This window comes from Huiozyma naganishii, chromosome 4 (assembly GCF_000348985.1).
Source record: "Huiozyma naganishii CBS 8797 chromosome 4, complete genome".
In the NCBI taxonomy this organism is placed as follows: Eukaryota; Fungi; Ascomycota; class Saccharomycetes; order Saccharomycetales; family Saccharomycetaceae; genus Huiozyma; species Huiozyma naganishii.
In genome coordinates this window covers 660,597-673,072 of record NC_035925.1, presented here as the reverse complement: position 1 = coordinate 673,072, position 12,476 = coordinate 660,597, and the positions used below count along the sequence as shown (strand labels likewise).

Here is a 12,476-nt window from a genome sequence, read left to right as displayed (position 1 = left end):
CACTACTACGTAATTGCCAGCAGGGACAGATTTATTCTTGAAAAAGAACAACATGAAAAAAAAAAGAAGAGAAGAAAGCTGCCAGATGCAATTTAGGCAGATGGCTCCCTCATAACAAAACTGATCAACCTCAGTGACGAGCTCAATGGCATCGTACTGTCGACTGCTAATTTTGCTGCTCCAATTTGCACTTTCATCAGTCCAAGCGGAGTCTGTAGCAGAGTCCTTCAACAAGTATACGAAAGAGTCCTTATTATGGGGGCCGTACCGTTCTCAGTGCTATTTTGGGATTAGACCAAGATATGTTGACGATACACCATTCTCTCTAGGACTGATGTGGTTTGACAACACTGACCCTTCGGCTCTTTCAAAATTGAGACACCAGGTGGATAATGGAGAAAATTTGAAGAAGTTTAGTTGGGAACAATATGACCCTCGTATTGGAGGACGAGAATCCATTATAGACGAGGAAAATAACTTGAACCTTACTGTGTCATTTGTGAAAACCGACGATTTCAAGAATTGGGTCGTTCGTGTAAACGGTTCAGCGTTGGATCCAACAAAAGAAGGTGCTGCCTCAATGGTAGTTTATATGAATCAAAATTCGGGCGCCAAAAATCAAGATTCTTCGTATTTATCCCTAAGACAGCAGACCGGTAACAATCTACAGTTTGAAGGACAATCAGGAGAACTGGGAAGATATCAAGTCTCTATCAATGATAATAAAGGATCTTACTTCCACAATGAATCGTTGAACACCATGGAAACCGCTTCAGGTGCTGATTGCTCCAAAGTCAGCCATGTTTCTATGACCGTTCCTGATGAGGAGATTTGGCAGGCTCATGACATTTACCAAGTACTGCTTTCTGAATCACTTAAAGCCATGGTTCAGGAAAACAGCGGTAATATTGACCTCACTCTTATTCCAAGCATGCTGACTCTTCATAACAGTTATGGGTTCCCATCAGGTAATTTCCATTATATTCAGAAAACTTTTAATAGCTCTGATCCAGAAGGGTTCGAATTTGACATCATTTATAATAATATGGACGATAAGAAAGAAAAAATTACTTCTGAATCAGCTGCCACCAACGTCATTTCCAGACGTATGAATGAAATCGCAATTAAACTTGATAAACACTTCAATGAAATTAAGGATTTTGAGAAGCGCACGTTTGCGATGGAAACACTGTCTAACCTACTCGGTGGGATTGGTTACTTCCATGGGAAGCAGCTCGTTGATCGAACCAACGTATTCACAGAGGACCAATTTGATGATGTGAAGTTGACAGATGGCCGAGAAGAGGGTCCCTTCAGTCTTTTCACCAGCGTGCCAAGCCGTGGATTTTTCCCACGGGGGTTTTACTGGGATGAAGGGTTTCATATCTTGCAAATCATGGAGTACGACTTTGACCTTGCATTCGAGATAGTGAATAGCTGGTTCAGCTTAATAGATGACGATGGCTGGATTGCAAGGGAAATTATCTTAGGGCCTGAGGCAAGAAGTAGAGTTCCAGGAGAGTTCCAAGTACAAAGTCCACAAATAGCTAACCCTCCTACTATATTGCTAGCATTTAGTGAAATGCTGACCAAGATCCTTGAAAATGTAGATGATTTTGGCAATAAAGGTGATACGGTCGACGCTACAGAACAATTGAAATATTCCTCTGAATTAGTGATAGAGTTTGGTAAGAAAATCTACCCAAAGTTGTTAAAACACTTTGAATGGTTTACCAATTCCCAGAGGGGGTTAATTGATGAGTACGAAAGTATTATGGAAGATGATCCAAATTGGGTCAAGATACACAAAAATGCGGTGTACAAGTGGGTTGGTCGTACAGAAACACACTGTCTCCCAAGTGGTCTTGACGACTACCCAAGGGCGCAACCCCCTGACATAGCCGAACTGCATGTGGATGCACTTTCATGGGTTGGTGTGATGGCTAGATCAATGAAACAAATTGCCCAGATTCTGCATCTAGAAAGTGACCAAGCGAGATTTGCCAAGCTTGAAAGCCAAATAATAGAAAACCTCGATACTCTACATTGGGATGAGGAACACGGGTGCTATTGTGACGTGACTATACTTGATGGCGACGATGACGATGAGCTTGTTCGTGTTTGCCATCAAGGTTACGTTTCTTTGTTACCTTTTGCGCTGAAGCTAATGCCAAGCAGTTCGCCTAAACTTAATCAAACAATAGCGCTCATGGGTGATGAAGACAAGCTTTTTTCGCCATACGGGATATTGTCATTATCGAAGAAGGATGAATATTTTGGTAAGGGCGAGGACTATTGGAGAGGGCGCATTTGGCTGAACATAAATTATTTGTGCTTGGATGCACTGAAGCATTACTACCCAGAGGTTGACCCGCATGGAAATCATGTGTCTACTGTACACAAAAAGAGTGCCAGCGATAAAGCCAGGAAACTGTACAGCTCTTTGAAAAAAAACCTGGTAGATAACATCTACAAAGTTTGGCAAGAAACCGGGTTTGTTTACGAAAACTATGATCCAGTCGACGGTCATGGTACAGGGGCTAAGCAATTTACTGGTTGGACAGCTTTGATTGTAAACATCATGGAGCTTATGTAGATCGTTATGTAAAGCTGGCGCTGAACGCGACCTATCCGTCTAGAAAAAAAACAAATCCCAATTGCTGGTTCAACTTCGAACTATTCTATTTACTATTTCCTGGAAAGGAAATAATGCTAGCTTCAAAAAAAAAATCAACCAGCGGTAAAAAAAAACTGAAAATTTTGAAATACATGGGAGAGAGCGATGACACGGCTTGGTAAGAAAACACTCGGTGCCAAGATTGTTGTGTAAACAAAAATAGCTAATTAACACCTTGCGCTTTTGATGCACTGTTTGTTTTCAATTTTTGTAAAATGGTGGTCTGTTTAGATGCTAGGTTCAAAGCCGGTAAACACCAGTGCTCGAATCGCTTTGTTTGAGGTTGATATTTACATTGGTAGGAGCACTCCATCAAAGTTCACCAGTAACCGAAATGTAAGCACAGGGATTCATTGATGGTTTTCGAATTTATTGAAATATAAATACCATGACTGGAATACTTATTACATGAGTTCAAATCTGAAGTCTCATTTGATTCATATCACTTATAACTGCCATATCAAAAAAGACACAAGCAATTAGAGTTTAAAAGGTACACAAGCTGTTTTCCCATAATTATTATTGAAACTTACAAAGTATCCATTTAAACAACAACCACGTTCCTTTTAATTTTCTACAATGCAATTCACCTCATCCACAAAGCATGTTATGCTTATATTGACGCTTACGGTCCTTTCGAACGCTTTCCCTCTGTTTAACAAGAGGGAGATCGTAACCAGAATGCATACTGCCAGTACAACAAACACTGTTACAGATGTTTATTCTACCACAACTGAAATAGTCACTGCACCAACGGTGTATTATGTTGTTGATGGGGATGTCACCTCGACGTCTACCGATATTCACGATGGTGTTAACCCAACTGCCGCTCCAACGACCACTGTGATCCTAAATCGTAAAGATGTTATTAACAACCCCTCAACTCAAGATGGCGTCAGAACCACCTCGACACTAACCCCAACGACCACTTCCCTAACTACTACTTCTGAGCAACAAACGACTCCAACTGCCACGTCAACAGAACAAACGACTCCAACTGCCACGGCAACAGAACAAACAACTCCAACAACAACGAAATCCGGTTACCTAAATACTAGGAAAACCACAAAAACTGCCTTGAATGAAGATTACTTTTATGACACACAGCCAACAGAGGGCCATTCGCACGGCAATACAAATGCCAATCAAGATGTTTCGGTTATGATGACCACTTCCACTCAACAAGACAATGCTGCGCCTACGACCACCCAGAATACGCAACAAGAGACTACGAGTACTCAAAATCAGCAGCAAGACACCACCACCCAAGAACAACAGCAGACTACAACCACGCAACCCCAATCTACGCCTACTCAAAGTCCTGGTTTATCAGGAAGCAACAGTGGTTCTGCACTAAGTTCTGTTCCTCAATGTCTAGCCTATTCCCCATACAACAATGACGGTTCATGCAGATCTGCCGGAGATGTTTACTCCGATCTAGCTATCATCAAGGGTAAAGGTGTAAACTCCGTTCGTATCTATGGGACAGACTGTAACTCTTTGCAAACAGTTCAACCGGCCTGCGCTGAATTGGGTATCAAAATCAATCAAGGTTTATGGCTCGGTGCCGAAGGGGCTGACTCCGTGGATCAGCCATTAGCCGCTGTTATCGAATACGGTCAAGCAAATGGTTGGGATACGTTTGAATACATCACAATCGGTAATGAAGCGATTAACTCTGGTTACTGTTCTGTTCAGGATCTGATTTCTAAAATTGCAAGTGTTAAGAGCCAACTGCAGAGTGCAGGTTATAGTGGACAAGTGACCACCAGTGAACCACCTGTTACTTTTGAAAACCACCCAGAATTGTGCACCAACTCAGCTATTGATTTTGTTGGGATTAACCCTCACTCTTACTTCGATGTAAACTCGGATGCCCAAAGCTCAGGATCATTTGTTAAGGGTCAATTAAACATTGTTCAAAACACATGTGGTGGTAAAAATGTTGTTATTACAGAGACCGGTTATCCATCCAGAGGTATTCAAAACGGTAACAACATTCCCTCCCAGGAAAACCAAATTGTTGCTGTCCAAAGTATATTAGATGAACTGAACCAGCAGGTAACCATCTTATCATACACTGATGATTACTGGAAGGCACCAGGTCCATATGGTATTGAACAGTTCTTCGGGATTGGTACTCTCCTAAAGTAAAAACTTCAGTCCTCTGAAAAGTTGGGCTTCCAACATTTGCATATCCTTGTTAAAACTTCAGCAAGAAATCACCTTAACTATTCCGTTTACACCCGTCATGATAAAAATTGTGTACTAATAATACTATATAACGAAAAATAGTATAAGCACTTATAATAAAAAAAGTTTCCTATGTTAGTTTTCAATCGATAAATTCTGTTACAGCGCGTGGAAGCGAAACAAGTTCTAATCCCAACAAAGTGCAAAAGAGAGATTGTGAAATGACTAAATGAATCTATTATGATATTAGAACAACATTATACTCATATAAAGGTATATAAAGTTAAATGTCATAACACTTAAGCCAAAGCGGTTAGAATATCAGAGTCACCAGCATCCAAAATGGTGACGACACCAACTCTGAAAAGCTTACCGACAGCAGTACCCAACTCGTTGTTACCACCTTGGAAGTAGTAGACCTTGGTCTTGGACAACATGGCGTAGTACTCCAATTCAGACTTTCTCAAAACTGGGGTGTTGGCAGCAATGATGACCAGCTTAGACTTACCTTGTCTCAAAGACTTGACGGTAGACTTGTAACCAAGGGTGTACTTACCAGACTTGATAACCAAAGCCAACTTTTGGTTGATGTTTTCTTGGGATTTAACTGGGGCCTATCAAAAAATGAAAGCAATAACTATGCTAATTGATTGTTAGTAAATTATATTCTAATTGGAAGAAGTACGAATTCTAAAACATATTACTTGACGCATACAGTTTCCTTTAGTTATGCCTCAAAATAATAACGATCGAAATCATTTTCATGTGCAAAGTATACTGACCATCTCTGTGATTTGTTAGGATAATAGTATAGTATTAAAACACTCCGGTCTGATATGGGGATTTCCGTTTCTTCCAACAGTGAATAAAATACTCAGCTACCAATGCCAATAAGTTTCAAGAGAAGATATATTTCAAAATATTCAAACTTTTTTTTGCGTGGGTCAAAAGTTTTTTTCGGACTGCAACCAAATTGTCTAATAATACATCTGCACACCACATCGTAAAGTTTAAAAAACTAAGTAGAAACTTATTTTTTTATCTTTTGAAAACCAGAATTTCCCTTGTGAGAGCAGCGCAGTTCCAGAAGGGTTCCTGCCTGGAGCTTGAGCGGGGCGACACAACTTCTTTTGGAACAAAAAATAGTTTAGGCAGAGGTCGCCGGGCACAACTTAGGCTGGGGGGTGCGCCTACAGCACTTTTTCCATTTTGGGTCCAACCTCACCCAGTTCGCTAAGCCAGCCTGTGGCTGTATACTGCAGCTTTGCTATAGTAAGGACCCAGTTGATATTGCAGACTAAGTAAACAGCCTAAAGAACACCAGCTTTAAAAGTATGTTATAATGTGTGTATGCGTTGAGTTGGGGGAAAGGATAATTTGCGTTTAATTCCTTTGTCATTTGGATGCTTCCAATTACGATGAAGAACAGTAGTGAAGTTTGTGATATTAGCACTTTTGAACCAAGTTTAAGGAGAAAGCTTTAAACGAATAAGCCAGCGGCACTTATCCTTTCCATCATAAGAGTTCCCTTGTAACTCTCCACGCCATAATACAACGTTGGACGCGTGACCTTCGAAATTAATCGATATACTAACTCTCAGTTTTCTCACGAATCATTTAATATAGTCGAAACAAAATGAAGGTTGAACTTGATTCCTTTTCCGGTGGCAAAATCTACCCAGGTAGAGGTACGCTCTTTGTCCGTGGTGACTCCAAGATTTTCAGATTCCAAAACTCCAAGTCTGCCTCTTTGTTCAAGCAAAGAAAGAACCCAAGAAGAGTTCACTGGACCGTCTTGTTCAGAAAGCACAACAAGAAGGGTATTACTGAAGAAGTTACCAAGAAGAGATCCAGAAAGACCGTCAAGGCCCAGAGACCAATTGTCGGTGCCTCTTTGGACCTGATCAAGGAAAGAAGATCCATGAAGCCAGAAGTCAGAAAGTCCAACAGAGACGAGAGATTGAAGGCCAGCAAGGAAAAGAAGAAGGCTGACAAGGCTGCCAGAAAGGCTGAATTGGCCAAGGTTGGTGGTACTCAAAGCTCCAAGTTCTCCAAGCAACAAGCTAAGGGTGCCTTCCAAAAGGTTGCTGCTACCTCCCGTTAAGTCGAATTCTGTTAATTTTATAAAAGCTTTCTCTTCAATTCATTATATAAATTTATCATTAATTCTATTGACAGTCAAAGACGTTTTCCTGTCGTAAACTGATGTCTAACTGAGACACTTTCTCTCGCAAGATAGTTGTGACTAATCTATTTTCCGCTGGATTTGTAACGAAAAGAATTCCCCTTCAACACTTTAAGATGTGTATTACATAAAAGATTAATCGGTTAAAATAGTGAGTGGTGTGTATAGTGATCGGGGACTATGTCTATTCGGTATGCACCCATTCCTCGAGGAGCTCCCCTACCTAATAGCGGGATGTGAAGATATCAAAAGAATAAAAAACTCTTTTACTCTGAATCTCTTTGGACAATAACCCCAAAATGGAGTACTCAAGAATGATATCGGTAAAAGAATGGGTCTGCCCGTCCTGGGAGAACTCTGCAGCTGATTGCTGATTTGAGGTTTTCTAAGCAGAATACAGGAACTAAAAAATGACCGTGACACTATTAGGATAAAACCATGTAATTACCGAAAAAGGAAACTACACGCTGAAAAAAGTGGTTTTTGATCTTTTTGTTTCCAGTATTAATTGTATGATACTTTAGTTTGAGACAAGGGAGTGTTTCATTGATAAAAGGCATCTGTCCATTTAATATTCTTCTCCATCTTTTAAATATTTCGCTATAAAGATGGCATAAATTTTAAAGCAATAATCCGGGACTACCTTAATTCAATATCAACGCCGAACAACGTCAAAGAGTTTAATAAGGATGATTTTCCAAGTGGTATTCAGTTTGCTTCTTATTTTTTTCAAACAGTCATTGGCAGGGCCTGCAGCAACCACTGTTGCTCCAGAATCGATACCACAGAATTATAAAGAAAGTACTCCTTATTCGGTGGAAACCGACACTGTATTTGCAAACCATAAGTATATGATCGGAGTTTATGAGTACTATAGTTCAATAAAATACGTCTCCAATTGTAATCCAGATACGACAACTACAACTGCGGTTGGTACTTCCTCGGTACCAATTTTCTGAGCTGATTAAATACCGGTAGTCTTTAGTCTTTCTATTCTTTCTTTTATTTAGTAACGCATATTTTAAATAATCAATATATGAGGATAAATTGTGAAATCCCCCTTGACAATGGATATCAAATCATATAAATGGGTATATCATGAGCCTAGCTGTACGCAGATTTAAATACAATACGATAATAAGGAAAAAAAAAAGAGAACTGTTTACAAGAGCGTAATATAGGAAAATTAAATAGTTGCAAAAGATGAACACTTGGGAATACTGAATATCCCCAAGCAAAATCTTATAATGTAATGTTTTGTTTGAGGACTTCAGATATGTCTATTACTTTTTCTTCCCAAGTATGCATTCTGGTAGTTGTCTTATTTTTTTATCACAGGTTTTTATAACAGTTCCTTTTCTTTTTCATCCCGGTTGAATTGTATAGCTTAATGTACAATACTGACCTATGATTTGCGTTTCCATTGTTAAGTAAAGCTTTCATTGCATTAACGTAATTTACGCTGTATTCGTGTTTCTTGGAAGTTGTTTGACCGTTCTCAAATTGAATAAATCTGAACAGTGGAACAAATAACGGCACAGTTGTTATTATTTACCACTGTACCGGTTTTTGGGATGTATCTGATAACCGTAGGAGTTAAAAGAAGGGACAAGAGAAAATCCCTGTTTACCACGCTATTTTTATTTGGATTGATTTCGGTGAAGTGCGCAAGGGTTGGCCAAACGGAAGAATTGTTTTCACGTCAATTCCGGTAGACCAGCCTTCTCCCGTGCAGAAGATTGGAGCGTGTCGTTATAGACGGAGTTCCGTAGGATGGTTACAAATTGAACGTCATAAAACCAAAGGTAGTATGGTAAATTTGTTGTTTTTAGAAGAGTACGACAGTCATTCATGAGTGTCAGGTTGAGTCGTTCTATGCAAATTTTTCCGTGTAAAGCTCCCGCCCAGCGAACCCTGCAAACTTTTCCTTCCTAATGGTCCCGAAGAGCATCAGAACTTTACACACCAATCCAAGATTAATTATATTAATTGTCTTGTACAGTTCTCCCGGTGGCTAAGTTCTGTTTCGAAGTTGTGGAACTCGTCAATCACTACCAACCCCAAAATGGTGTTTTTGAAGGTTTTGTACAAGTTGTTGATCAACAGTTTACAGGAAATTGCGCCCATATCCTGGAATGCACCGACGTATACATCGGTAGTAAGTGAGTCCTCACCAATACTATCCCTATTTTTCCATAGATTAGCAGCATCTCCAACTTTCAACAATCCCTTGGTTTTCAGCCCGTCAATCATGTTGACCTTCAAAGTAATGTAAGGTACAAACACAAAGGACACGATCTTCGGAACAAGATTCCTTCTCTTCAGTGCAATCAGCGAAATTTGAAACAAAGCTGTTCTCCCGAATTAGGGCAGCGCCTGGACTGGGATAAGCTGCTCAGTTCCCAAGTGTACCGCAGTGGCAATATCCTGTTGTCCTTTCCTAAATGCAAGTTTTTCCGTGTACAGCTCCCGCCCGGCGGCAATCAGGTCTTCCGGCGTACCCAGTGGCCTATACCCAAGTTTTGTGCTCTCCTTCTCTGTCACAGCGACCATGTCTTTCGCTATCTCAAGTTCAAGGAATCTGTGCCATTCCAGTGCTATTTAATAGTTGGCAATGGACTCAGCACTTTGGTTATGGTCGATAACTGTCCTGGGTCCAGCATAGACTTCGCTCAGTGGTAGCCGTGTGTCCAGCGTACTTTTGTACGGAATCGGCGGCACCAACAATCTTTTCCACGTTGGTGTGTTTTTGCATGAAATAAATGATCCCATAACAGAGTTCTCTGAAAGTCAGGCGTCATTCTGGATGGACCGAACAGGGGTACTGTCTGACTGTTTTGCTGAAAAACGCACTCTTCAACAGCTTTCCAGCAAGCACATCAGCAAAGAGAAAGCTGTGAATGATTTCCTGGGAGTGGTCTCTGCCCAAAAGCGGCTGCCTAACACCATCAGCAGCATTATTAGGATGATCCTGCTGCTTTGTCCCCATTTCGTTGTAAAGGTCGCGGGACATCATATTCTGAGTTCATAGCTCAACAGTAATTGAGTGTATGGTTTGACTCAATTAAGTCTTGTGACATAAAGTTCAGTGCACTTACTTAAGCTAGGTTCTATAAATGTGAGAAATTACACCATTTCACAATGAGTCACGCCAATCATGATGCCTCAACATTTTTATCATAATGTCTGTGCTTGACACAATATTCCATCATTTTTATAGTACTGTTAAACGTATGTATATATCATATATTATTTTCTACATCCAGGAAAACCCAAGTTTAGATTGTTATCATGTGTATATCGCAATTTAATTATATCTTTATAACAGCCCCAAAAAAACCAAAAAATATAAATAAGCGGTTGTTTGGCCGAGCGGTCTAAGGCGCCTGATTCAAGAAAAGTAAAACGTTCTTAACCACTGAACACAGTGGGAATCCTCAGGTATCGTAAGATGCAAGAGTTCGAATCTCTTAGCAACCATTATTTTTTCTTTGAGCATTATTTAATTCGTATACAGTGATATGACATGGCCCATCATCATGAGATTGTGGTACTACAACTATAATACAGACCAAAGACTTTTTTGGATCCTTATCTTTGCGTGTATAGTGTATAGTCCATCGGCACAGGACACTCAAGAGATTCAACAGACTGCTACGCCAGATAATGGGTATACTTACGTCTTTGTTTTAGTCGACATGGAAATAAAGAGCACCGCTCTTTTTGACCTAATATAGCTTATTTAAACGCTGTTGGAACATTGGTATTACTCTTTACACGTTTTTATACTTATATTTCAGTGATCTTATTCCCCTCAATTCTGTTTCTATATCTCGTCCCCATTTCTTGACAAGCACAGTGATGATAAAAAGGAGTAGTGGTACCTGAAAGAATAGTTGCAGCAGTCCAGTATCTTCAAAGTGTTGCATTGTTACCCAAAGAATCAAGGTCAAAATAACACAATTGAGACTGGTGAGTGTAGAATTGCTGAAGCGTAACCTAACTTGCCTGAACAAAATAAAATCGTTAATGATATCATATCGTAGTGACACAACCGAACATGCAATCGATTGTACTCCAGCGATTAACATACAACTTACGCGCCGCTCGCTCTTCGTAGCTAATATTGAAAACAACCCAGCACAAAATAGAAATGTACCACTCAAAATGTTGATGGTCCATTGATTAGTACTGTAATTGTGTAGTTCGAATTGTTGTATGAGTTCTTCTTGTTCTTCAGAATCCAGTGGACCAATATCCCAACCAGGTATTTCATTGATTTCGGGACGATTCTGTTTTCCTCGCAATCCGAATCGACTGGATAGCTTCGAGCTGGTTTCCATGCCTAAAACGTTATAATCGATTTTCCCGGCCCTTGATTTTGCCATTCTTGTTTTGCTGTTTGCTGGCAGTCGCTATCAAACATGATTAAACAATATCCAAAAACAATATTTTGAAGGATGAAACTAATTACTTTCCCTAAGAAATAGCGCCTCTAAAACAGAGAATGAAGCCTGTGCTCAGAAGACTCCCTACTAAACCTGTGGTACCCCTATCATTCCATCATATAAAATGTCGTGAGTCAGTTTTAAAGAAGCAGCCTATTCAAATCAATCTACATGGGTTTCTGGGTTCGAAAACAATGTTCCACTCTTTGAATAAAATTGTATCGCGGGAAATGGCCACAGATATATATACTCTCGACTTGAGAAACCATGGAGATTCCCCGCAGGCACATCCAATGACATATGAGACGCTGACAAACGACCTAATCTACTTCATAAAGGAAAAACTGGATGATAAGGAAGTTAGCGATAGAGGGGTGGATATTGTTGGTTTTTCGATGGGCGCCAAAGTTGGGCTCCTGGCCGCTATTAGGCTAGCACAAGAGAGAATTATTAAGCGAATCGTATCGATAGATATGCCTCCTTATAAGACCCCCGTTCTACCAATGGAACTTATCCAACATATGGAACTCATTAGAAACCTGCATAGTGGCACTATGGAATTAAAAGCTGGGAGCAAAAGTTGGAGAGAGGAATGTGTCGGTTTGTTAGGTTGGTATTTTGCATCTGGATTCCTCAAAGTGAAAGGCAACGCTGAACCTAGGTCGCATATCAAATATTTTTTGCCTATCGAAGAGTTCCCTGATATATTGGAGGTTTTAAAAGACTGGCCAGCAACTACACCTTCTACTCAATGTGTGGATACAAAAGTTTTATTTATGAGGGCACTCTACTCGCCATTATTTAACGCTGATTATAAGTTGTTAAACAAGAACTTCCCAAAACATCAAGTTAAAGAATTCAAGACGAGCCACAACCTACTTTTTGAGGATTTTGAAAACGCATCTACTACAATTATAAATTTTTTGAAGCGTTGAGACGTAAGTTTATTTTCTCAAACATATTTTTACAATAG

General features: G+C 39.9%; 9 protein-coding genes and 1 non-coding gene across 10 annotated transcripts; 6 read left to right on the top strand and 4 right to left on the bottom strand.

Annotated features, from left to right (window-relative positions):
• Nucleotides 1–145: 145 nt before the first annotated feature.
• Nucleotides 146–2,596, top strand: CWH41 (mannosyl-oligosaccharide glucosidase; the record flags this gene model as incomplete). The annotated part of the gene is made up of 1 exon (XM_022607801.1): nt 146–2,596. One exon carries the CDS (start codon nt 146–148, stop codon nt 2,594–2,596), a length of 2,451 nt encoding a protein of 816 aa, XP_022464360.1.
• Nucleotides 2,597–3,256: 660 nt separating this feature from the next.
• On the top strand, nt 3,257–4,831 carry SCW11 (putative glucan endo-1,3-beta-D-glucosidase; the record flags this gene model as incomplete). The annotated part of the gene is made up of 1 exon (XM_022607800.1): nt 3,257–4,831. One exon carries the CDS (start codon nt 3,257–3,259, stop codon nt 4,829–4,831), a length of 1,575 nt encoding a protein of 524 aa, XP_022464359.1.
• Nucleotides 4,832–5,169: 338 nt separating this feature from the next.
• RPL30 (60S ribosomal protein eL30) lies at nt 5,170–5,655 on the bottom strand (the record flags this gene model as incomplete). Its single annotated transcript, XM_022607799.1, has 2 exons — nt 5,170–5,484; nt 5,653–5,655. 2 exons carry the CDS (start codon nt 5,653–5,655, stop codon nt 5,170–5,172), a joined length of 318 nt encoding a protein of 105 aa, XP_022464358.1.
• Nucleotides 5,656–6,506: 851 nt separating this feature from the next.
• RPL24A (60S ribosomal protein eL24) lies at nt 6,507–6,974 on the top strand (the record flags this gene model as incomplete). The annotated part of the gene is made up of 1 exon (XM_022607798.1): nt 6,507–6,974. One exon carries the CDS (start codon nt 6,507–6,509, stop codon nt 6,972–6,974), a length of 468 nt encoding a protein of 155 aa, XP_022464357.1.
• A 770-nt stretch (nt 6,975–7,744) lies between these two features.
• On the top strand, nt 7,745–8,014 carry AGA2 (Aga2p; the record flags this gene model as incomplete). Its single annotated transcript, XM_022607796.1, has 1 exon — nt 7,745–8,014. The coding sequence occupies one exon, from the start codon at nt 7,745–7,747 to the stop codon at nt 8,012–8,014; it is 270 nt and encodes an 89-aa protein (XP_022464356.1).
• A 738-nt stretch (nt 8,015–8,752) lies between these two features.
• On the bottom strand, nt 8,753–8,908 carry KNAG0D03630 (uncharacterized protein; the record flags this gene model as incomplete). The annotated part of the gene is made up of 1 exon (XM_022607795.1): nt 8,753–8,908. One exon carries the CDS (start codon nt 8,906–8,908, stop codon nt 8,753–8,755), a length of 156 nt encoding a protein of 51 aa, XP_022464355.1.
• A 127-nt stretch (nt 8,909–9,035) lies between these two features.
• KNAG0D03620 (uncharacterized protein) lies at nt 9,036–9,308 on the bottom strand (the record flags this gene model as incomplete). The annotated part of the gene is made up of 1 exon (XM_022607794.1): nt 9,036–9,308. One exon carries the CDS (start codon nt 9,306–9,308, stop codon nt 9,036–9,038), a length of 273 nt encoding a protein of 90 aa, XP_022464354.1.
• A 1,105-nt stretch (nt 9,309–10,413) lies between these two features.
• KNAG0Dtrna4L lies at nt 10,414–10,535 on the top strand. The gene is made up of 2 exons: nt 10,414–10,452; nt 10,491–10,535. It is a non-coding gene; the product is annotated as a tRNA-Leu (tRNA).
• A 293-nt stretch (nt 10,536–10,828) lies between these two features.
• KNAG0D03610 (uncharacterized protein) lies at nt 10,829–11,398 on the bottom strand (the record flags this gene model as incomplete). The annotated part of the gene is made up of 1 exon (XM_022607793.1): nt 10,829–11,398. The coding sequence occupies one exon, from the start codon at nt 11,396–11,398 to the stop codon at nt 10,829–10,831; it is 570 nt and encodes a 189-aa protein (XP_022464353.1).
• Nucleotides 11,399–11,562: 164 nt separating this feature from the next.
• On the top strand, nt 11,563–12,438 carry EAT1 (putative hydrolase; the record flags this gene model as incomplete). Its single annotated transcript, XM_022607792.1, has 1 exon — nt 11,563–12,438. The coding sequence occupies one exon, from the start codon at nt 11,563–11,565 to the stop codon at nt 12,436–12,438; it is 876 nt and encodes a 291-aa protein (XP_022464352.1).
• Nucleotides 12,439–12,476: the final 38 nt, after the last annotated feature.